Below are 25,015 nucleotides of genomic sequence, written 5' to 3'. Positions count from 1 at the left end.
TTTTTTCCCCTATATTAAGTAATGCACGAATCATTTAATTGGAAAGTATATGTAAATTTTAATTTTTTTTATTTTTATTAGACTTACATTAAAGGTCATTGGCAACGGTTTTCAATTTATGCACATTTGAAATTTTATATGTTAAAAAAAACCCTCTGTAATTTTCTTCTGGTCCCAAGAAGTATTGTTAATAAGTAATAATTAAAATAAGTTAGCGCGGATCGTGGCGAATTTCTGTTCGACGATTTTCATGACCACTCGGCGCATGACGTCATTCAAGACAAACAAACCGCTTGAGTTGAGTCCACTTCTGTGTATTTTCATTGCCGTTTGGCTTGATTGCAGACGTGCGTTTGAGAATTTCCAAAGAAAAAACGCATTTGTTGTGCAGTGAACTGTAACAACAGGACCGGTTCAGGAAGAAGTTTTTACCTTTTTCCGAAAAAGGAGAAGAGGCGGAGAGAGTGGATTGGCTTTTTCCAGAAGAGGAGAAGAGGCAGAGCGAGAGGGTTGGCTTTTTCCGAAAAAGGAGAAGAGGTGGAGCGAGTGGGTTGGCTTTTTCCAAAAGAGGAGAAGAGGCGGAGCGAGTGGATTGTGCACGTGAAGCCAGAGGGTTGTTTTTTTCTGGAAGAGGAGATGAGGCGGAGAGAGTGGATTGTGCGCGTGAAGCCAGATGGTTGGCTTTTTCCAAAAGAGGAGAAGAGGTGGAGAGAGGGGATTGTGCACGTGAAGCCAGAGGGTTGTTTTTTTCTGGAAGAGGAGACGAGGCGGAAAGAGTGGATTGTGCGCGTGAAGCCAGATGGTTGGCTTTTTCCGAAAGAGGAGAAGAGGTGGAGAGAGTGGATTGTGCACGTGAAGCCAGATGTCAGGGGCGCAGATAGGATTTTTGAACTGGGGGGGGACTGAGCTGTCAGCAAATGATTCCATTTTGTGTGTGTATATATATATATATATATATATATATATATATATATATATACACACACACACACACACACACTACCATTCAAAAGTTTGGGGTCACTTTGAAATGTCCTTATTTTTGAAAGAAAAGCACTGTTCTTTTCAATGAAGATCACTTTAAACTAATCAGAAATCCACTCTATACATTGCTAATGTGGTAAATGACTATTCTAGCTGCAAATGTCTGGTTTTTGGTGCAATATCTCCATAGGTGTATAGAGGCCCATTTCCAGCAACTCTCACTCCAGTGTTCTAATGGTACAATGTGTTTGCTCATTGCCTCAGAAGGCTAATGGATGATTAGAAAACCCTTGTACAATCATGTTAGCACAGCTGAAAACAGTTTAGCTCTTTAGAGAAGCTATAAAACTGACCTTCCTTTGAGCAGATTGAGTTTCTGGAGCATCACATTTGTGGGGTCGATTAAATGCTCAAAATGGCCAGAAAAATGTCTTGACTATATTTTCTATTCATTTTACAACTTATGGTGGTAAATAAAAGTGTGACTTTTCATGGAAAACACAAAATTGTCTGGGTGACCCCAAACTTTTGAACGGTAGTGTCTCATCTCATCTCATTATCTGTAGCCGCTTTATCCTTCTACAGGGTCGCAGGCAAGTTGGAGCCTATCCCAGCTGACTACGGGTGAAAGGCGGGGTACACCCTGGACAAGTCACCAGGTCATCACAGGGCTGACACATAGACACAGACAACCATTCACACTCACATTCACACCTACGGTCAATTTAGAGTCACCAGTTAACCTAACCTGCATGTCTTTGGACTGTGGGTGAAACCGGAGCACCCAGAGGAAACCCACGCGGACACGGGGAGAACATGCAAACTCCACACAGAAAGGCCCTCGCCGGCCATGGGGCTCGAACCCAGACCTTCTTGCTGTGAGGCGACAGCGCTAACCACTACACCATGAACGGTAGTGTGTATACATGTTATTTCACCTCCCTCACTGCCATCACCAGGAACTAACTGCAGGCCAGGACAATGATAACATTTTAACATAGCCTATGGAAATCCAAAGTTTACACATTATCATCACGCACAGAAATTGCAAAACTGCAAAACTAGTTTTAAAACCGCTAAGTTCCAACTGTTAAACATAGCGAGAGGCTGGGCTACGTGTGTGTGTAAAGTGTAAACCAGTGCATCCTGACTTTCTAACTATGCCTGTGTGTTGCGTGAGCGGCAGTCAGTCAACAACTCTTCGCAAAGTTTCCTTATGAAACAATATGCTCACTGAAATTATGGCAGGGAACGCCAGATTAAACATTAAAACTGCCTTCTGAGCACTGTATCTACAGGCTGCCACCGAAAGAAGGAGGCTACCAGAAAGGGATCTCTACTCCGTACGATTTTACTTTCACTACGACATTACTTTGAACAGACTATCAAAAAATTGCAAGGTGATATGATAAAGTAAGGCACAGTTTACTTACAGTTGTTGTTTTTTGAAAAAACGATGCAATCGTTTTCTGCCTTTTGGCACCCTTCATCATGCCGTGTTGGGGTCCTGAACTAGGAGGAGCTGTCCCCGATATACCTGTCAAATTTGTTGTGGGTAACCAAAGCAACCAAGCTCGAGCTCGCAACCTGTGCAGTCTGCGCAGTTGCAACTATGTATGTACTGCTGTGCACCTCAATAAACCGAATGGTAATTAGTCTTTTGATTTTTCCGTGAGGTTTGCCTTATGCAAAGGCAAACCTTCCTATAAGTGGGGGGGACCGAACGAGGTGAATTTAAATCTGGGTGGGATGAATCCCCCCCGTCCCCCCCTCTATCTGCGCCCGTGCCAGATGGTTGGCTTTTTCTGAAAGAGGAGAAGAGGCGGAGAGAGTCGATTGTGCGCTTGAAACAAAATCAAGCGGTCAAAGAAGAAACGGACCAGCAACACTCAAGTAGAAAGGAGAAGATTGGAGGTAAACTTTTACTTTTGCTTGCAATTGACAAGTCAAGAATCCTGAGGGATCCTGTACAATCATTGTGGAAATGAGACAAAGGGATATTTCCTCACTTAGAGTAGGCTATAAATAGTATAATGCCGCGGATGGCAGGCTAATGAGGCCTACCGGCGCACTGTCAAGTAATCGTTACCTATATCCACTAGGGAGGGCGGTTTAACTATTCTTCAAAAGGGCTCTTATTTAGTATTATGACGAAAGTAGGAATTTATCATAACTACCAGGATAAATTGTTTGGGCGTGAGTCTTGTTGAGGTCCGGGGTCACTGCGATCAGAGTCGGCCGAGTCGCTGTCCGATTCCGAGTTCGCACGGTCAAACCAGTGAGCCACATTCACCGATTGCTTCGCAACGGCAATAGGTTCATACATGTATGGTTTCACCTCTCAGTATTCCATTTGGAGAGTTCCTACTTCAAAATCGCTATTGCTTTCAGACATATTACACAACCTCTCACGACCAAAGTCCATACACATGTGCTCGGTTTGCAAGTAAACACAGAGCTGCTCCCGGTCTGTTTGCCTTAAATGACGTCACGACGACGGTCCCCTGGCGGTGAAAGTGCGCATAAGTGAGATGTAAACAAACCTTTGGAAATTGGGCAAAACAGTATATTTTAACTGTTTAATTCAATTTTAAGGTGCAAATTAGACACCAGGAAGATTGAATTCGCTTTTTGGGTTGTTCTTCTAGACAATAAAGTTGATATTCTATGTTTCACCTCCGACCATTGCCTATGACCTTTAAGTGAATAATTTGAATGAAGCTTATTTACTAGTAGTTGCCTGTTAATTGATTAGCTACTTATTTAGTTAACTCTGAATTCATAAATACAGCAGATCTATTCAGTGTTCACATCCTGTAGATTCACAGGAAAAAGGGCTTCTCTTAAGGAAGGGAGGAACATGTGGTGAAAGAGGGGCTCTGACCCTGAGCTTTACTTCCTGTCTTTTAGCCTTCTCTCCTTTTCCTTTTTCAGTGACCTTACATGGGATCCTGTCATTTTCAGTACAAAGCGATCAACCATGCTCAAATGCCTTCTAACAGGAAGCTGAACCCCTTTCTCTCTCACACACTCCACCTTAACCGAGTCACTGAATTAAAGCAATTACATTTGTCAGTGCTTGTGTCATAATCGCAAATTGATGCCAGCGATCCAGTTTGAGCATGAATTTTGTGGTCAGCGATTCCTTGGATTGGTTCCAATTGCGTGGAAGTGTGCTGGAGCAACACCGATGGGATGAGGGATGACCACATCTAACAGGAAATACATGCAGTGCACACTCACCGTGTGGTTTAGGTGTATAGGCTAGGGGATGTACCATATGGTGATAGGCTGATCAGATAGCTGGAATACATGAATATTAGGGGAAAAGGAGTGTAAAGCGAAATAAATAACTGATTTAACTGAAAGAATAATGGGGTATACAGAGTAAAGCGCGATTGTCAACTGTGATAAGTACAAAGTCAGAGAGGGAGGGAGAGGGAGAGAGTGTGTTTAGGGGAGGGCAAAGCAAAGAAGGAGGGAAAGGAGGGAAAGATAGTTTGGAGAAGGCGGTGGGGTGAGTAACACTGTGCTGCTCTCACACTCCAACTGGCTTCTGAAGGGACACAGATCTTGTTAATGTCTCTGGGAGATGATATATGAGAGAGGATCATTTCAGACCTGACTTTTTGATGATAGGTTAGTTCTTTTATTGCTTTTCTCTTCACATCCTTTCTAAGCAGCACATATGGACTCCTGTAGTTATTTTCTACTCTGATGTTGTGGTTTCCTGTCTATGTGTCTCTGGGCTCATATAGGTTGTGTGCAATAATAGCTCCTTCAGTAAGCTATTAACTGTTTGTTTCTACACACATATAGTTCAGGGTCTTATCATCCAACCTCATCTGGACTTTCTGATCCAACAAGATTTTGTCAGAGGTCCTACAGATCAGTTTGTATATACCAGTATGGTATCACTGGGTTCAGTTCAGTAGCAGTTTCAGGTGAAACTCAGTCAGGTGGAGGACAGGGAGGAGCCCTTTATCAGTTGTATTTGTAGCCCTGACTGTTTAATGATTTGTGAATGGTGCTTTCCTTAGTGCTCATGATTTTAGTGTATGTATTCGTGTATGTGGGTCAGTAGCATGCTGTTAATGGATCATACTTGTTTCCTGGTCTTGTTATTGGTGTGATCTTAGCATTTCCAATCTTACGTAAACACAGATCACAGGCAGGAAAAACATGTCCAGACACCATCTTGGGGTAGGTATGTGTCAAACCCTTGTATACTCAGCATGTTTTCTGTCCTGGCTTGTCCTTCGCAAATGCAACCTTACACAGAAATCTTCAGTGCATGGAAAAATACAAGTCAGTAAGTCTAAGGTTGATGTGGGATATCTTTTTGAATATTGGTCTCAAAACAGTGGTCAATATGTATTCTACACTCAACTACTTTATTAGCAACACCTATACACCTGCTCATTCATGCAGTTATCTTGTCAGCCAATCATATGGCATAAATGCATACAATCATGCAGATATAGGTCAAAAACATCAAACATCAGAATGAGGAAGAATGTGATCTTGGTGCCTTTGATTGTGGCCTGGTTGTTAATTACCAAATGGGCTGGTTTGAGTATTTAAGAAACTACTGATCTCCTGGGATTTTCAACCACAACAGCCTGAGAATGATGTGAAAAACAAAAAAATCCAGTGTGTGTTAGTTCAGTGGGCAGAAATACGTCATTGACAAGAGGTCAGAGGAGAATGGCGAGATGAGTTAAAGCTGACAGGAAGTGTATGGTAACTCAATTAACCACTCCTTACAACCATGATCAACAGAAAGGCATTCATCAGAAAATGCACAATACATTGAACTTTGAGGAGGATGGCCTACAACACTAGAAGACCACATGAGGTTACACTCCTGTCAGCCAAGAACAGGACTCTGAGGCTACAATGGGCACAGGCTCACAGAAATTGGATAGTTGTTGATTGGAAATAGACCATGTCTTGTTTTTCCAATCTTCAGCTTTAAAGTTGCAGTAAAGCCTCGGTCACAACCGGCCGTACGTGCTCCTACGGCCGGTCTACGTGCAAAAAACGCAAGAAACGCACGGAGGGCGCGCGTGTGACGTGCTGATTTTCGAGCCGTAGACTGGCCGCAGACCGGCCGCAGAGGTTCTTTGTCATGTCAAACAAACTCTATGGGCGCTTACGTTTTTTTCAGGTTGCAAGACAAACTTACGGCCAACGTGCGTCTTTCTCCACGAACAAAAAAAATGCAGCGATTTGGGAAACGCCAAAAATCGCACGGCCAAAAAATCGTACGTCCGGTTGTGACCTAGGCTTAAGACTGTGTCCAGTGTAGCCTCAGATTCCTGTTCTTGGTTGGCAGGAGTGGAACCAAATCTGCCACAATAGTATGTGTTCTGAGATGCTTTTCTGTTCACCATAGCTGTAAAGAGTGGTTATCTGAGTTACAGTAGACTCTCTGTTATCTCACTGGATTACTTTTTTTTTTTAATTCTGTGTAAACTCTAGAGACAGTTGTATGTGAAAATCCCAGGAGATCAGCAGTTTCCGAACCAGCCCATCTGGCACCAACAACCATGCCATGGTCAAAATCACAGCAATCACAATTTTTCCTCATTCTAATGTTTGATGTGAACATTAATTAAAGTTCTTCCCCTGTATGTGCATGATTTTATGTATTGCATTGCTGTCACATATTTGGCTGATTGGATAGTTGCTTGTATATACAGGTGTACTTTCTTAAATGTGTACATGTATGTTCATGAAATTGCATGAAAATCTGCTGTTATCTGTTAAATTGATTAAAGATGCTAGTTGTTTGTCTATATCATTGACTGTAGAAAACTGCCATGTTGTCAAATTTTGAAGCCAGATTCTGCACAGTAGTGACTTTCTGCTGCTAGACTCGGTGCAGTAGAGACGAGAGACGATGTCAGGTATGCCTACTCTTTTAGTAGGCCCACCCATTTCTCCCAGTGGTACAAATGATCAGATGAATAAGGGCACATTCTCAAATTCTCTTTATTACATCTATCCAGAGGGCGACACAGTGGTGTAGTGGTTAGCGCTATCGCCTCACAGCAAGAAGGTCCGGGTTCGAGCCCCGTGGCCGGCGAGGGCCTTTCTGTGTGGAGTTTGCATGTTCTCCCCGTGTCCGCGTGGGTTTCCTCCGGGTGCTCCGGTTTCCCCCACAGTCCAAAGACATGCAGGTTAGGTTAACTGGTGACTCTAAATTGACCGTAGGTGTGAATGTGAGTGTGAATGGTTGTCTGTGTGTATGTGTCAGCCCTGTGATGACCTGGCGACTTGTCCAGGGTGTACCCCGCCTTTCGCCCGTAGTCAGCTGGGATAGGCTTCAGCTTGCCTGCGACCCTGTAGAACAGGATAAAGCGGCTAGAGATAATGAGATGAGATGAGACATCTATCCAGAGAGCTTAAATAGTTTCAGATGGAGATATTTCATTAATACCAAAGTGTCTAGGAAGAACATTTATCACATGAACTGGAAATTCGCTGGCATTGATATGACTAACATTACCCATTTATCATACTGTTGCGATAATAACTCATTATTTGGGACACATGGCTATTCTGAGCATGCTGTAAACTAACTAGCCTGCTTATAAAATCCATCCTAATGTTACTGGTAGTGTACTGTATGTGTTCACTGATGAATAAATCGCTTTGTGCAGATTTCAGTAGTTGGGTGGCTGGATGTTATTTAATACTGAAAAAATATGGCTAGGGGCGGCACGGTGGTGTAGTGGTTAGCGCTGTCACCTTACAGCAAGAAGGTCCGGGTTCGAGCCCCGTGGCCGGCGAGGGCCTTTCTGTGCGGAGTTTGCATGTTCTCCCTGTGTCTGCATGGGTTTCCTCCGGGTGCTCTGGTTTCCCCCACAGTCCAAAGACATGCAGGTTAGGTTAACTGGTGACTCTAAATTGAGCGTAGGTGTGAATGTGAGTGTGAATGGTTGTCTGTGTCTATGTGTCAGCCCTGTGATAACCTGGCGACTTGTCCAGGGTGTACCCCGCCTTTCGCCCGTAGTCAGCTGGGATAGGCTCCAGCTTGCCTGCAACCCTGTAGAACAGGATAAAACGGCTAGAGATAATGAGATGAGATGAGATGAAAATATGGCTATCAAGATGGCTAAATGGGTAGGTAGCTCGAGCGAATAAACTAGCCTTTTCCTCAGAAACCTTTTGATGTTTCAAATGTTTTAATAGAAATGGCTAACAGTTTCTGTTAGTACATGTGTCCAGAAAAGTTCAAATAAGAAGATATTGCATATGGAATGAACAGACAGAGCATAATGTGGGTGCTATAGCCAGTCTCTTCCAGCCAAGGCTGGCAAGCATAGTCACACCTTCTTATGATATAGTAAAATAATATTTTAAAGACTAATTTCTTGGGGAAAATGAAAAATGTCCAGATATCAGCATAGGGAAAACTACAGTAATTGCTTGAAATAGACATGGCTGATGGAAAAACAGGTTAGATGAGAACAGTGACATGGAAAATATGCTATTTTAAGGTTGAAACACATGGGGATGGGTGGTGTTATATTGCAGCCATCCAGCAGGGGCGCTAAACCTGTGGTGGCTTCAATCCTGGAAGATGGATAATCCTTTTTTTTTTTTTTACTGATTGCTTGAGCAAGTAGTGTTCGTGCCCCTTTGAGTCCTGAAGACTAGCACTTGCTCCAGTTCCAAATCAGGTGCAGTTGTGACTCTCACTGGCATACTTGTTTCTAGTCAGTTGTGGGAAACTAAGCTCTTGTGCTGCTTGCAATTTTCTCTGCTCCTTTAACAGCTACCTGCTCCTGTTGTATTCTACTAATCTTTTTTTTATCGCTTTTGCTTTTCATGATTTGCAAGTTTTCTCGTGATATTCAGGTGTTCTCGGCCGTTTTTGAAGGCTGCACTGAGTATGGTTTATATTAAGTGGGATACACAGACACATTTTGTATTCATTAGAACGATTGGTCATAATTGGAGAGCTAGTAAATGGAAACACTTGGATTGGCTGTGATGTGGTCCAACAGACGAGCAATAAAGATCACAAGGTTGGAGTTCCATAGCTTCTTTTCTGGGAGGAAATAGTTAGAATTTAGTGTGAGTGACCAGAGCAAATTTACTGGTGAAAACCCCATCTGACGTGTAGGTTTTCATGTATTTATTAATAATAATTACGGCTCCTAGCTAGCATTTTGTTTAAATTCTGAAAATGTCCCAGTTGTGATTGAAATATTTCTTGTTTACATTTTAATCAAATAGCACTGAGATTTTTGGAGCAGGCGCTTTGCTCCTCTGTCTGTGCTCCTCATGGTCTTTTCTGGCTTTTGTCCATAAGGGAAGTTTCCATACTGATTCCTGGAAGAGAGCTTCCTATTCCTGTGAGAAATGTGTGCGCATGCTATAATCTCTCCTTTGTCTCTAAGTAGGTGTTGCTTTTTTCCCACAGACACAACAGAAACCACATGCACAAGCAAGTATTCACTCACACACACACACACACACACACACTTGCAAATACTGGGCCAGTAAAATTGTATTCGCTAGGTGGTTCCCCAGGCCCACACAAACATGACCAGGTTTAATTTTAACAACGAAGATGAACAAAAATAACAACATGACAATTAAAAAAGTCCTCCTCCGCTCACAACATGGTGATCTTTTTTTTCCTTTCTTTCTTTTTTTTCTTTTTTTGGGGCTCCAAAATCCCCATGATATAATCTGTATGGAATCGAAAAACACTCTATCTGTACTAGATACACTTTTGTGGTTAAACGTAGTTTATTTTATTATCTTCATATGTAGGGGCGGCACGGTGGTGTAGTGGTTAGCGCTGTTGCCTCACAGCAAGAAGGTTCGGGTTCGAGCCCCGTGGCCGGCGAGGGCCTTTCTGTGTGGAGTTTGCATGTTCTCCCCGTGTCCGCGTGGGTTTCCTCTGGGTGCTCCGGTTTCCCCCACAGTCCAAAGACATGCAGGTTAGGTTAACTGGTGACTCTAAATTGACCGTAGGTGTGAATGTGAGTGTGAATGGTTGTCTGTGTCTATGTGTCAGCCCTGTGATGACCTGGCGACTTGTCCAGGGTGTACCCCGCCTTTCGCCCGTAGTCAGCTGGGATAGGCTCCAGCTTGCCTGCAACCCTGTAGAACAGGATAAAGCGGCTAGAGATAATGAGATGAGATGAGATCTTCATATGTTTATTAAATGCATTCCAGGTGACAAGCATGCCTTTCTATTTTTAAATGAGCCGATCATATTCAGGTTAAGCATGCAGGTGGAGGATTACTGAGTCGCCTGCTACTTTGAACAGTAATATTTGTTTTGAGATATGATCTGTATCTTGATTGTGATGCTTATGTTGACTGGACGCTATTCAAATGCATTTTATGTGATGCTGATAAAGCTAATGATTTTGAACAGCAGCTAAATTGTTACTGTTTTTGTCAACTTAACAGAAGAAGCAGCACTTGTTATAGTGTCTCAATTGGATGGTAGTAATTCACCACTTTCTTTCTGAATGTCAGTGCAATCATATTCGTAGTATAGACAATAAACTTTAAATGTGTAAAGAATAAAACATACCGTAATAAACAAGAATCAGGGTTATGTGATGTCACCACAAAATATATTGTTTTCTAAGAGAAGAACATCCCAGAGTGTTTTTGCCAATGCTAACAATTATTTATTTATTAAAGAACAACAAGCCATAGGCCTAGGTTTTATCCATTTGTAGTTATGTTTAGAGCGGCATGGCGGTGCAGTGAGTTCAAACCTTGCAGCCGACTGGGGCCTTTCTGTTCTCCCTGTGCCTGTCCGGGTTTCCTCTGGGTGTTCCGGTTTCCTCCCACAGTCCAAAGAAATGCAGATTACGTCAACTGGTTACTCTAAATTGCCCATAGGTGTGAATGCGAGTGTGAATTATTAGTTGTCTCTGTGTTAACCCTGCAATAGATTGGTGACCTGCCCAGGGTGTACCCCACCTCTCGCACAGATCAGCTGGGATTGGCTCCAGCTTTTCCCGCAATCCTGATGGATAAGGTGTATAGAGAGCGTGCACGTGACGTCACGAGGTCACGTGATATTTGTTTATCTGCCATCTTGGACGGCATGCCCGCGCATAGAACTTAGACGAACCCGTTCTAATTATCAAGTGTGTGGGAGTAGATCTTTCGAGAATGGTATCTTGTTCAGCATTTGGTTGTACCAATAGACAGGGCCAAAAGGAGGGCCTGTCATTTTATAGATTCCCCGCAGACGAGGAGACACGCTGTTTTTAGTCACTGCACACTTTATTGGACCATTGGGGTCTTTTCAAAATATTAGTTAGAACTTGCTGTATAATTGTAGTATACTACACCACCGATCACCAAGTTGTGATCAAAAAAATATAACTGGTTTTCACATGGACGTGTAATATTAATGTTCTTAATAAAATATGTATACAAATGCATAACTTGTTTATAAAGTTCTTCCTATCAGATTGTGTAAAGTACTGAAAAAGAATATGTATGTTATTTTAGGGCATAGAGGTGCAAGAAAATATTTTTTTAATTTGTTTGAATATAGAAGCTGGACATATCTGTGACCCCTATACATTTATATCTGATATTGAATAATAATTCTGCACATATAAAGATAGCGGTGATTTTGTGATTATTTTTTTTCAGACAAAAACATACATATTTACAACCCTGTCATTATCTGGAACTGAGTTTAGATTTCGAACATTCTTACGATAAAACGTCCTGCATAGTCTCTTTATGATAAACGTCTTAATGCCACTTACCCGTGAGGTTATCAAGTAGACATTCTTCTTCGGAACCTTCCAGAGGTATAGTTGGGATACCCATCCCGCAACAAAATATTTATAAGCGTCCAGGCTCTTGTAAGCTTTGAGGGCTTTGCCAGTGTAACACGATTCACGATTAACAAGAAAATTGTAAATGTCGTGGTAGGCCAGATCAGGCAAATCGCCGGCACCGCAGCTCCGAATTTCCCTGAACAAGGATTGCGGCAAGTTGTACAGATCTGCAATCCCCAACCTGGAACACTTTTCCACGTAACGCTGCCTCACGTCACCTTCAAGATGCTGAACAAACTTAGACAAGTTATCACGCGATGTAGATGGGGTATTTTCCGAATTTTCTTGGGGATTACTCCCTGGATCCATTACGCTCGCGCAAGGTAAACAATCCTGATGCCGTCCAATATGGCGGAGTAAACACGGACGGGTCACGTGACTGCACATCCTCTATAGAGAATGGATGGATGAATAGTTATGTTTAAAGGTTGGGTAGGTAATTTTGGAAAAACCAGCAAGAGTAAGATAGATTTTGAAAGTATCCAATCGAAAATCCCACCCCCTCCTTTCAGCCCTCCCTCCAAAGGCACGCCTTGAAAACACATGAACATAAACTGACTGATTACTGCTGGAGGACGAGTCCATGAAGGAGAGAGCACTGGGTAGAGGAGCGTAGCACATTATTATCATATCCAACTACCTCATGTCATGTCTCAGTTACACATAAGAAAACAACTAACATGATCATAATGGATGTAAACAACAAACATGGCTATTGTTAGTACTCACAGCTGTCAAGTAGCTTGCGAGCTTTAGCAATACGTCTGCAATATGTCTGCCTAGCCTTGTGGAAGACTCCAGTCACTCATAATGTGTGTACAGGCAGGCATTGCGCACAGGTCGGCAGGTAGGTAGGTAGACGGTCAGGTACGCCATCCAGTTATTTCATTCGGACCAAGTGAAATGATTGGACGGGTTTTTTACAGCTCTGTGACTGCCACAGATGACCAATTTTTTTTTTTTACTGTCAGAGTATTTGATTTATTTATTGCTATCAGGATGTAGAGAGAATTTCAAGAAATATAACAAAAATGCTTCTAAAATAAATGACCTCATTTACCTCACTTTAATGTTGTAGAATGTTTGTTCCTGTTTGGATCCTGTTATAAATTTTCCACTCTCTTAAAGTTAATAAAAAAAAAAATACAGCTTGTCACGTTACTGAGAAACAATAAATCTCTCCATTCTGAAGGCTTTCTTATGCTGGAAAACGTAAAGTTACCTCTGACTTTTAAAAGCACTAACACTGAGGAGTTGTTCCAAAATAGCTAAACAAACATTTCAGAGAGAACATCAACATATCATCAATTCCAGGTTTTTAAAAATCCCTGTAGGGAACGTCTTCCTTAAAAGTCTCTGTGTAAATTGTTGCTATAGAAAGGAAAATGAATTAGGACAAGTGCGCTAACAGAACCTGTGATTTGCCTTGCTGCCGAACTGCTGTCAGAGCTCATCTCATCTCATTATCTGTAGCCGCTTTATCCTGTTCTACAGGGTTGCAGGCAAGCTGGAGCCTATCCCAGCTGACTATGGGCGAAAGGCGGGGTACACCCTGGACAAGTCGCCAGGTCATCACAGGGCTGACACATAGACACAGACAACCATTCACACTCACATTCACACCTACGCTCAATTTAGAGTCACCAGTTAACCTAACCTGCATGTCTTTGGACTGTGGGGGAAACCGGAGCACCTGGAGGAAACCCACGTGGACACGGGGAGAACATGCAAACTCCGCACAGAAAGGCCCTCGCCAGCCACGGGGCTCGAACCTGGACCTTCTTGCTGTGAGGCGACAGCGCTAACCACTACACCACCGTGCCACCCCGCTGTCAGAGCTGTTGTTATAGAAAATTAATCAACACCTTATGACCAATTAAATTTGAGAATTTATCAGCAGGCTAATGAAGGTTTCAACTGCATAAGCTTTATCATAGAAATTTTACTGACCACAAGACTGTTACTGAGCAGAGTTTGTCTATAATCCAGTGATAGTCTATGCTATAGATTGTGTGTGTGCGCGTGTGTTGGTGCCAGCATGTGTGTGATTGATGATGAGCTGATGCTAGCAAAACGCCAGAGCACAGGAATGCAGTTTGGGCAGGGGAGCAGAGAGAGGCTCACACTGACAGACAGGGTGAGAGAAAGACAGGTTACCGGAATACTGTGAACTCTGTGTACTGTGCCAACAGCCTGCTGGTGAGTGGGGGACTGGAGGAAGGCCCTCCACTGATGGCGGACGTTACTGAATCGCTGTTTATCAGCACACAGAAAAGGCCTTTCTCTATCTCTGGTGGCCACCCAGCGGGTGAATGCTTAAAGGGAACCTTGTTGATTGTAGTTGGCCATCCTCTTTTTCTTTTCCATAAAGGATGTTGTGGGTAAAGGAGATATAGTAGCCATATCCTATCTGCATCAGTTTTCTGCTGTATACAGCCCTGAAGTTACAGAGTGACGACGGGGATGAACAGAGTGGTGCTTGATATACTGACTTGATGTTTTTTTTCGATTATTCTTTGTAAGCTGATGGTTCAACTCTCCTCCTCTTCCTGTGCTTTGATCTCTTGAACCATGAACATGTCTAACAAGTTGCTTGCTTGGCAGATATGGTTTTTAAATAAACAAACTATTAATTTTAATAAATGTTTTATTTATATATATATAAAGAATAGGGTGAATTCTCTCTGAGTAGGTATAAATAAGTTGTGTTTTACAGTGGGGCAAAACAGTATTTAGTCAGTCACCAATTGTGCAAGTTCTCCCACTTAAAAAGATGAGAGAGGCCTGTAATTTTCATCATAGGTACACTTCAACTATGAGAGACAAAATGAGAAAAAAATCCAGAAAATCACATTGTCTGATTTTTAAAGAATTTATTTGCAAATTATGGTGGAAAATAAGTATTTGGTCAATAACAAAAGTTAATCTCAATACTTTGTTATATACCCTTTGTTGGCAATGACAGAGGTCAAACGTTTTCTGTAAGTCTTCACAAGGTTTTCACACACTGTTGCTGGTATTTTGGCCCATTCCTCCATGCAGATCTCCTCTAGAGCAGTGATGTTTTGGGGCTGTCGCTGGGCAACACAGACTTTCAACTCCCTCCAAAGATTTTCTATGGGGTTGAAATCTGGAGACTGGCTAGGCCACTCCAGGACCTTGAAATGCTTCTTACGAAGCCACTCCTTCATTGCCTGGGCGGTGTGTTTGGGATCATTGTCATGCTGAAAGACCCAGCCACGTTTCATCTTCAATGCCCTTGCTGATGGAAGGAGGTTTTCACTCAAAATCTCACGATACATGGCCCCATTCATTCTTTCCTTTACACGGATCAGTCGTCCTGGTCCCTTTGCAGAAAAACAGCCCCAAAGCATGATGTTTCCACCCCCATGCTTCACAGTAGGTATGGTGTTCTTTGGATGCAACTCAGCATTTTTTCTCCTCCAAACACGACAAGTTGAGTTTTTACCAAAAAGTTCTATTTTGGTTTCATCTGACCATATGACATTCTCCCAGTCCTCTTCTGGATCATCCAAATGCTCTCTAGCAAACTTCAGACGGGCCTGGACATGTACTGGCTTAAGCAGGGGGACACGTCTGGCACTGCAGGATTTGAGTCCCTGGCGGCGTAGTGTGTTACTGATGGTAGCCTTTGTTACTTTGGTCCCAGCTCTCTGCAGGTCATTCACTAGGTCCCCCCGTGTGGTTCTGGGATTTTTGCTCACCGTTCTTGTGATCATTTTGACTCCACGGGGTGAGATCTTGTGTGGAGCCCCAGATCGAGGGAGATTATCAGTGGTTTTGTATGTCTTCCATTTTCTAATAATTGCTCCCACAGTTGATTTCTTCACACCAAGCTGCTTACCTATTGCAGATTCAGTCTTCCCAGCCTGGTGCAGGTCTACAATTTTGTTTCTGGTGTCCTTTGACAGCTCTTTGGTCTTGGCCATAGTGGAGTTTGGAGTGTGACTGTTTGAGGTTGTGGACAGGTGTCTTTTATACTGATAACGAGTTCAAACAGGTGCCATTAATACAGGTAACGAGCGGAGGACAGAGGAGCCTCTTAAAGAAGTTACAGGTCTGTGAGAGCCAGAAATCTTGCTTGTTTGTAGGTGACCAAATACTTATTTTACCGAGGAATTTACCAATTAATTCATTAAAAATCCTACAATGTGATTTCCTGGATTCTTTCCCCCCATTTTGTCTCTCATAGTTGAAGTGTACCTATGATGAAAATTACAGGCCTCTCTCATCTTTTTAAGTAGGAGAACTTGCACAATTGGTGGCTGACTAAATACTTTTTTGCCCCACTGTATATGTACTGTATAATATATACAGAAATTAGGATCGCTCTTTCTAACATTGTTCCGTTCTTTTTCTTTCTCTCCTGCAGGCAGTACCAGTGAATCTGTCTCTAGATGCATTGTTGCAGATGTCTGGTTCTCAGGTACAGGAGACCATGAGGAAACTGGGCTCCAGTGCTGAGGAGTGCTCCCGCATCACTGCTGCCCTCTCCTGTCTCAAGAGCACCACCACCACCACCACCTCCACCTCCAGCTCTGGGCCATGGACAGGTGGGTTCTACTTACTGTTTAATCTGTTGTAAATAACTGGCAGGCTACATGGCTTATCAGAATGAAGTCAAGCCAGGCGTTGAAGAGAAGAGACGAGACATTTCCCCAGCTTCCAATTCTGAAGTAAAATTTAAGAGTTGTAGTAACGTTAAGTTTTAATAGAACATAAAATATCTAGTCACATGAGTGTCCACACTAATGTCATCAAACAAACCTTGCACTCAGCATTCTCTCTTATCATTAAGATTAATTTATTGCCACGTGTATTTCCCTTGTTTGGATTTCCCTTGCCCCCATTTGTGCAGGCCATCAAGCTGACTTTGTCTCGAGCTCAATAAGAGGTAGACAGCCCCCCCCATCATAGACTCACATATTGGATTGCTTGTGCACATTACGACTAGGTTTTTGTTGCAGTGATGTATATTCTCTACCTCTGGTGCCTTTAATACAGGACGGGAGCTCAAAGACGATGGAATTCCTTGGATTGTAGAACCTCCTCGCTGTGACATTAATACTTCGTTCTCAGCTAATCAGCTCTCCTGCTCCACTCAAAGCCCTCAACCCTACAGCCCAAACCCAGCCATTCAGGTCCCTTTTACTCCTATGATGTCCAGCACCCAACGTTCTGTCTCTGTTTCTGCTGTAACCTTTCTGGACTCCCCTGTGACCCCACTGTTGAATGGACTAGCCGACCCTTTCTGCTCCTCACCTCAGCTGCTACGGCGTCCGTTGGAACAGGTATCGACTCCACCCCCTACACCGCCCACCATTAGGAACGATCTCCTGAAGTCCCCTCATACGCCGCCACCGCCATCCAAGTTGCGCCAGCTTTTCCCCACCTTGCCCCGCAGCAAGAGCCACACACAGCTTGCCAACCGCATAGATGAACCGGCACACAAGTAGGTCCAAACATGCGTGAGTGCTGGAGACTGTAATGAAACTGAGTTGAACTTAGTTGCTATAGTTTACATCAGTTATTTACTATTTCACTGAGCTTTTACTGAGAAGGAAAAAAAAAAAAAGTAAATCAAAGAACTTGATCTCACACACTGATTATAATCAGAGGTGGAAGCTTCGCTTTCTGTTTGCATAACCAACAATATTATGGTTTGTGATTCAATAATGTGATTATTTTGCCATCTGTAGCACAAACATCTGTATTCACAGGAAAGGAACCCTTCTAGAAACATGCATCATTTAAAACAGCCTGAATGCAAGAGCTTTATCATAGATGAGACATTTTATTTATGATACCTTATTGACGAACTAGTAACAGACTAGTGTCCAAAACCGGGGACAAAACCATATATAAAGTATATTATAAAGTAGCCAGGGCATTTCCCCAACGTCTTTAGCATCCATAGTGCCAGTTATTTTTATAAGTTCAACATTGTGAAAGGTGAATCTCACCACGTACAATGCTATGTTTTCTGCATTTCATTTTGAATCACAAATAGTATTTTTCTAATTCTTTAGGAAGGCTTTTAATCCTCACTTGCAGTATTGATATTGATGAGTATATCTTACAGGTTTAGACATTCTGGAAATGTGCTGCTTGGTGCCCTTGATTTTTGCAGACTTTTTGACCATGTTTAATTTATTTATTTTTCATTTTGATGCGTCCCCACTTAGGTTAAGTGATGATTACTACTCAGAGAAGTCTTCTTTAAAAACGATAGCGAGAGGAAACTCAAATTTGTCCGCCTTGAAGCAGTTCAGCTGATTTTCAGTCAGTTGATCTTTTGTTTTGTTCCATTTGTAACTTTAAAGGAACAGTCCACCGTACTTCCATAATGAAATATGCTCTTATCTGAATTGAGACGAGCTGCTCCGTACCTCTTCGAGCTTTGCGCGACCTCCCAGTCAGTCAGACGCAGTCAGACGCGCTGTCACTCCTGTTAGCAATGTAGCTAGGCTCAGCATGGCCAATGGTATTTTTTGGGGCTGTAGTTAGATGCGACCAAAGTCTTCCGCGTTTTTCCTGTTTACATAGGTTTATATGACCAGTGATATGAAACAAGTTCAGTTACACAAATTGAAACGTAGCGATTTTCTATGCTATGGAAAGTCCGCACTATAATGACAGGCGTACTAACACCTTCTGCGCGCTTCGGCAGCGCATTGATATCTGAGCTCCGTATCAATGCGCTGCCGAAGCGCGCAGAAGGTGTTAGTACGCCTGTCATTATAGTGCGGACTTTCCATAGCATAGAAAATCGCTACATTTCAATTTGTGTAACTGAACTTGTTTCATATCACTGGTCATATAAACCTATGTAAACAGGAAAAACGCGGAAGACTTTGGTCGCATCTAACTACAGCCCCAAAAAATACCATTGGCCATGCTGAGCCTAGCTACATTGCTAACAGGAGTGACAGCGCGTCTGACTGCGTCTGACTGACTGGGAGGTCGCGCAAAGCTCGAAGAGGTACGGAGCAGCTCGTCTCAATTCAGATAAGAGCATATTTCATTATGGAAGTACGGTGGACTGTTCCTTTAACAAATAGCTTCTACGGTGATGTTAACAAGCCACACTGATGTGGTCAGATTCCTATGCATTAGAATATTAATGAATGCTACACTAGATATTTCTACCTTTTATAAAACATGGAAGGTAAACATTTCCTAAGGAAACTAAGTCATAATGTCATGATTCAGTAACAGGCTTACCCTGAAGTTTTTGTTTGGAATTTTGTTGTTGTTATTATTTGCCAATAGAAATGTTTCTTTATTGCTGAAATTCAATTAGATTTTAAATTAAAATATCTGCCCCAATACACAGGCTGACTCCTGAAACTGCTTCCTGTACAGGGTACAGCTTTTGTAGAACCTATTTGGTGCACTATATCCCCAACACAGTGTCGTTTAAGATTCAGCCACAGTTGAAGCATGATTCCATTAAGCACATGTTGGCAAATTAACCAGTTACGTGTACAATTTGTTTATTTACCTTAATTAAAAAAAAAGAAAGTTATTTAGAACTTTTTTTCCAAGTGAAATAAGTGTCATTAGGCAAAAGGCTTGGTAAAGTTTGTTTCTTAATCTTACATTTGGCAGGTGAAATGTTGGCATGTTCATAAATACTTTTTTTTTAAAGATTTTTTTAGGCTTTTTTCACCTTTATTGGATAGGACAGTGTAGAGACAGGACAGGAAATGAGCGGGAGAGAGAGACGGGGAGGGATCGGAAATGACCTCGGGTCGGAATCGAACCCGGGTCCCCGGATTTATGGTATGGCGCCTTATCCACCTGAGCCATGACGCCTCCCCATAAATACGTTTTGAATGGTATTTAAATAATGAGATACAGTCTGACAGCTCTTGAACTTTAGTCCCTTTCACTTCTCATCTACGTGTGGTACATATAAGAAGATTCCGTTTTCAGGAAGCTCACTGTGTCACGCAGTCAAGAGTAGCTAAAGACTCATTGGGGTTAAATATTGGTCATGCATGTTCAGCACTATAGTGCATGTTCTCACATTACAGCCAGTGTGCCTGACATCATATGAGTGTGTCATAACACACTCTCAGAGGAATGCTATAATGCTCACCCTCCCATGAGCACACCCACCTTCTGCATTTCTCAGCAGTGTCATCCTGAGGCCATCAGCTCAGACTCTGTGGCGTCCAGAAGGGGGCCACTGGCTTCTCTTGCTCTGTGCCAAAGACCATCCATCGTCGAGAAAGATATTGATGCCTCAGCAGAAGTGTCTTTTACTGCCAAAAACCTGAACTCCTGCCTGAAGTTCTAAAGTCGACCGTTCAGTCTTGTATCCCGTGATGCAGTTTACTGATTTTTAAACTTTAGTTTTACATATTTGGTCAAAACAGCTTTAGTCATCAGTTTCAGCTAATGTCCTTGGAAAATTGGTCAGGGGGAAATTGTACGGCATGATTGAGTATACTGTGATTCACTGAGATTTTTCAGTGAATGCAGTATCTTCTCTTCTGTGTTCTGCAGGAATGTGAAGAAGAATAAGATGCTTCTAAATGTGCAAGTGCAAGATGTAGGAAATGGCTATGAGGATTCGCCCTCACGCTCGCCACTGCTCTCTGTCCCCTCTCCACACATTATTCCCAACACACGCATCCATGTGGAAAGTCCAACACTGAAAGGTAGAGTCACTTCTTCCCATGGAAACCTATGGAAAGAGGAGTATTTGTTAGCATATTGGTTTCTAGGTCTGTTTTCTTTTCCACTCACCATTTCAAACTTTTGTGATTCTATTTGACAAAGGAAAATCTCCACAAGCTATAAGGAGAGATTATGGTCTTACAATCACACATAGGTAAGGCAGTCTGTCAATTTTTGCTCTTCCTATGATATGGCAGCCTGTTTTTCTTTCAAATATAATTCAGAACAATTTTTTTTTAGTTCATCCTTCATCATTTATTTGTTTAGGCAAGCATAAAATTGGCAAAACAAAAATCTGGTACTTTTTTTGTTGTTGTTTTTTACCTTTAAAGGTTTTCCACCAAGTCGTGGTTCTCCCAGACGTGTGCAGTGTGTCGGAAAAACGTGCTCTTTGGTGTAAAGTGCAAACACTGCAAGTAAGTCAGCATGGGTGCCTTGGCTTTATAGCCCCATTTGCTGATATATGTAGAATCCATTAATGATTTTCTCACCTTCAGGTTAAAGTGCCACAACAAGTGTACCAAAGAAGCCCCTCAGTGCCAGATAATTCCAAGTAGGTGTTATGTAATATTCATAGCAAACCAAAATGTATTTTTTTTTTCCGTACACAATGAGCAGTATTTCAGAGATGCTTTTGTTTTTATTCTTTCTAGTTTCAAAAATCAGAAGAACGGAGTCGGTTCCCTCCGACATTAATAACCAGGTGGAGCGACTACCATCAACTACACAGTTTGGCACACTGCCAAAGACTTTAAACAAAAAGGCAAGAGTGACAAAATGCAGAAATATCATTCTTTATCAGAATATTTTATTACTGAAATCAATAAGTTATACATGTATGCATGCACATGTCCGCAAGGCTAATTATTTGGGGGGGGGGGGGGGGGGGGGTTCTATATAATGAAGACATTTGAGTTTGAGATCAAAAGATGAATATGAGATGACAGATCAGAATTTCAGCTTTCATTTCCTGATATTTTTATATAGATGTGTTAAACAAATTAGAACAGTACACCTTTTGTTTGAACCTACATGGTTTTTCTAGTGATCAAAAATATTGGCACATTTGACTGAGCAGTGTTTTTTGTTGCCCAGGTTAGACTGATAGTTTAAACAATTAATATGTCTAAATGCCTACTCTTGGTTTAAGCCCTGGGTTTCACCTGTTTATAATACATTATATTTGATACAGTACACTTTCTGTGATGAGACATTTACATTTTTGGAAGGACTTTAGAGAGATAAATTGGCTGACACTGGAAAATCTTCAGGGCAGAAGGTTTTGCAGTTACACTGGAACATGACAAGCTGCATCTTCTCGTCTGATTAACTTCATGAGATAAAAAAGAGAGTCTGGTGAAGGAATGACTGTTTATAGTTGTTACAGGGTGATAACAGGAACTAACTTGTTTTGGGGATGTTCCACAACATTAAACCTAACTATAAACAAATTAAGAGCCTGACATATCTGCTTTAATTAATACAGTTGTAATTACTGTCAAATTGTTGTGGCATCAGATGGTTAAAACACTTCTGGATAATTTAACAATTATTCGCCAAAGGAACAGTGAATATCGGTGAATAATCTCGGTTATTATTCACGGATATTCACTGAGCCTGAGGCAGATAATTGTTTGAGTATAAATACACAGGTGATTATTTTAAAAAATAAAAATAAATCATATTTTAAAAAGAATTTATTTCAAACTTCAAAAGCGGCATGCAAACGTAATAACGGCATGCGCAGACTTGTGTCACTTATCTATGCCGAGTCACATAAAATACTTTGTTTTGAAACAGATAAAATAAATCACAGTTCCACCTTACCTTTGAAGAGTTTTAGACCAAACTTCGTAGCATCTTTAGTGTTTTTAGGAACAGCATTTTCTTTCATAATTTGTCATTCTTCCTCACTTACGGTGACAAAGCGATTGGTCACCATTTTGCCGAGTCACTCAAAGTGATTATCGAGAAATAATCTGAATGCATGATTTTCTATAATCATCTGTGTATTTAGGCGGCACGGTGGTGTAGTGGTTAGTGCTGTCGCCTCACAGCAAGAAGGTCCGGGTTCGAGCCCCGTGGCCGGTGAGGGCCTTTCTGTGCGGAGTTTGCATGTTCTCCCAGTGTCCGCGTGGGTTTCCTCCGGGTGCTCCGGTTTCCCCCACAGTCCAAAGACATGCAGGTTAGGTTAACTGGTGACTCTAAATTGACCATGAGTGTGAATGGTTGTCTGTGTCTATGTGTCAGCCCTGTGATGACCTGGCGACTTGTCCAGGGTGTACCCCGCCTTTCGCCCGTAGTCAGCTGGGATAGGCTCCAGCTTGCCTGCGACCCTGTAGAACAGGATAAAGCGGCTAGAGATAATGAGATGAGGTTGTAACAGTAACTCTGCTTTGTGTCCGACCACCATGTCATTGATTAGTTTCCTTAGTTTAGCTTTTTCCCCTCTCAGGACCTTCCTCCACCTGTCAGTCAGCCTGACTCCAGCAGTAACGCCTCTTCCACCACGTCCTCCACACCTTCCTCACCTGCCTTCAGCTCAAGCAACCCACCAAGTGCCACTCCGCCCGCAAACCCCTCACCCAAAGGGGCCACTGATGACCGCTTTCACTTCCCAGGTCAGCGACTAGCACGAATGCCTTCATTTAATCTTACTTTCAAACAAGATGCACATTGTCAAGGATGATATTCGATGAAATCATTTTGCATAATCATAACCTCTTAATCTTTTTCTGTCAATGGCACAGTGAACCAAAATCAAGAGGTCTTTCTCTAACTGATCTTTCTTTCTTCATGTTTTGCTTGGGTGATTTTCTTTTCATGCTGTCCTGATCACTAGCTTCCTGCTATTATCAGCTCAGACAACAGTTTATCTTTCCTGGTGAGTTAACACTGTCCCTGTAACTCTGTGTTTCACATTTTCCCAAAGACTAACACACTACTGCAAAATGTAAAATGCTTTGTTTGGTTGCTACAGCTAATACGTGAGCAAATTTTTAATAACTATATGCTGAGTGCTTTCAATTTGCGTTATCTCTTCGGTTGTGAAGTGGTGCATGGTGGTTTCTAATGCCACCTTCTGGACACTGTGATGCATTGCTTTCATTGCTATCTTAGAGCAAGTTGTGCTGAGCGTAGAGATGGATTAATGTCTTAAAAGGTTTAGATGTACAAGACTGCGTATTAGAGTTTTAGCATGTATTAACTGATATAAAGCTATGATTTAACCATTATTCTTTGTGTTTCATACCTACAGTTAGTGTCACCTGTAAAAATAAGTGAAAGTATCAAAGTATGAAAGCAATCAGTTTATCTTTATGGTTTTTAGCTATATGCCTGTCAGATCATTTGGACAATATTTTTTGTTTAAATACCTTTAAGTACAGTTTTAAAACTAAATCTTAGCAAAGAAAATCATAGTTTACCAAGTAATAGTACTGCCAGCGATTGAGAAACTACTGTGAGATCTAAACATCTGTATGGTTGAATTTTCCTACAGATATATCAAGTCCCCAACATCAAGATGGCCATGACTCAGGGTAAGGCATATCTTTTGCTACTGTTTAGCCAGGATGGTGATAGAATCCATACACGAGTCCCTACAAAACAATCAAAACTGATACAGCTTCAGTCTGCACAATGATCATTGACACCAAAATGTAAATCATACAAAGCTTTGTATATTTTTTCAGATATTAATATGGTTGCTATTGAAGAGCACTGATATAAAGAGCTATATCTCTGTGAGAGATGGGAAACAAGCCCACAAATGCTTGAAATTTTCTCTTCTGTTTTCAGAGAGACAGAGCAAGTAGGTAATGAGCTGATGATACAGGCACTGCGGCAGAAAGAACCAGCTGTGGTGAGTATGACAAACAACCGGTTTCGGTACTTTAGTCACAGAGTATTTGAGAAGTGAAGCTTAGGATTGGAGTGGAGTAAAGAGTCAAGTCATTGTGCAAACAGAATAATGGTCACCTGATTGAATCATGTGATTCCAACTCTTTTTTTTTTTTTTTTTTGTCTGTGTTTCAACATGCACTGTGAAATGCAGTCAATTGCAGAATTATTTTAATTATTTAATTAAGTTTTTATCTGTTGTAAAGTGTCCTTGAGTGTCATGAAAGCTGCTCATAAATAAAATTTATTATTATTATTATTATTATTATTATTATTATTATTACCACCATTAAATTGACCAGGCAAAAAAGATTTCCTGTTATTTTAACCTTTTATAAATAATATTAATCTCAATAAATGTGGCAAAACAACTGGCATTCTAATTTAGAACGAATGCAACAAATTCTTATCTTTGATTATTTTAAATTGCAATGAACTACAGTATATTGTGGCTTTTCACTTTTTCCTGTATTAATGTAGTACAAATATGACATGCTAAAATCACTAACATCCATCACCAGGGGAAAAAAGGGCTTTTAGCATAGATAACAAAAAGTACACCAGTTACTTAA

General features: G+C 41.6%; 1 protein-coding gene across 5 annotated transcripts in view; it reads left to right on the top strand.

Moving 5' to 3' along the window:
- The window catches only part of ksr1b (kinase suppressor of ras 1b), a 70,594-nt gene that overhangs the window by 32,100 nt on the left and 13,479 nt on the right, over positions 1–25,015 (top strand). Inside the window, exons 1-13 of one of the 5 annotated variants that reach the window (XM_060944055.1) lie at positions 4,490–4,623; positions 16,225–16,405; positions 16,711–16,746; positions 16,857–17,304; positions 20,367–20,521; positions 20,643–20,694; positions 20,873–20,956; positions 21,038–21,093; positions 21,194–21,303; positions 22,996–23,161; positions 23,383–23,424; positions 24,043–24,082; positions 24,342–24,405. In XM_060944055.1, coding sequence (XP_060800038.1) covers positions 16,264–16,405; positions 16,711–16,746; positions 16,857–17,304; positions 20,367–20,521; positions 20,643–20,694; positions 20,873–20,956; positions 21,038–21,093; positions 21,194–21,303; positions 22,996–23,161; positions 23,383–23,424; positions 24,043–24,082; positions 24,342–24,405 — 1,395 coding nt within the window. In that variant the 5' untranslated portion in view covers positions 4,490–4,623; positions 16,225–16,263. Of the gene's footprint in view, positions 1–4,489; positions 4,624–16,224; positions 16,406–16,710; positions 16,747–16,856; positions 17,305–20,366; positions 20,522–20,642; positions 20,695–20,872; positions 20,957–21,037; positions 21,094–21,193; positions 21,304–22,995; positions 23,162–23,382; positions 23,425–24,042; positions 24,083–24,341; positions 24,406–25,015 lie in introns of those variants that run through there. The other 4 variants (XM_060944052.1, XM_060944053.1, XM_060944054.1 and 1 more) reach the window with 4 other exon arrangements.

This window comes from Neoarius graeffei, chromosome 17 (genome assembly GCF_027579695.1).
Source record: "Neoarius graeffei isolate fNeoGra1 chromosome 17, fNeoGra1.pri, whole genome shotgun sequence".
Classification (NCBI taxonomy): domain Eukaryota; kingdom Metazoa; phylum Chordata; class Actinopteri; order Siluriformes; family Ariidae; genus Neoarius; species Neoarius graeffei.
This window is presented reverse-complemented; position numbering and strand designations above follow the sequence as displayed.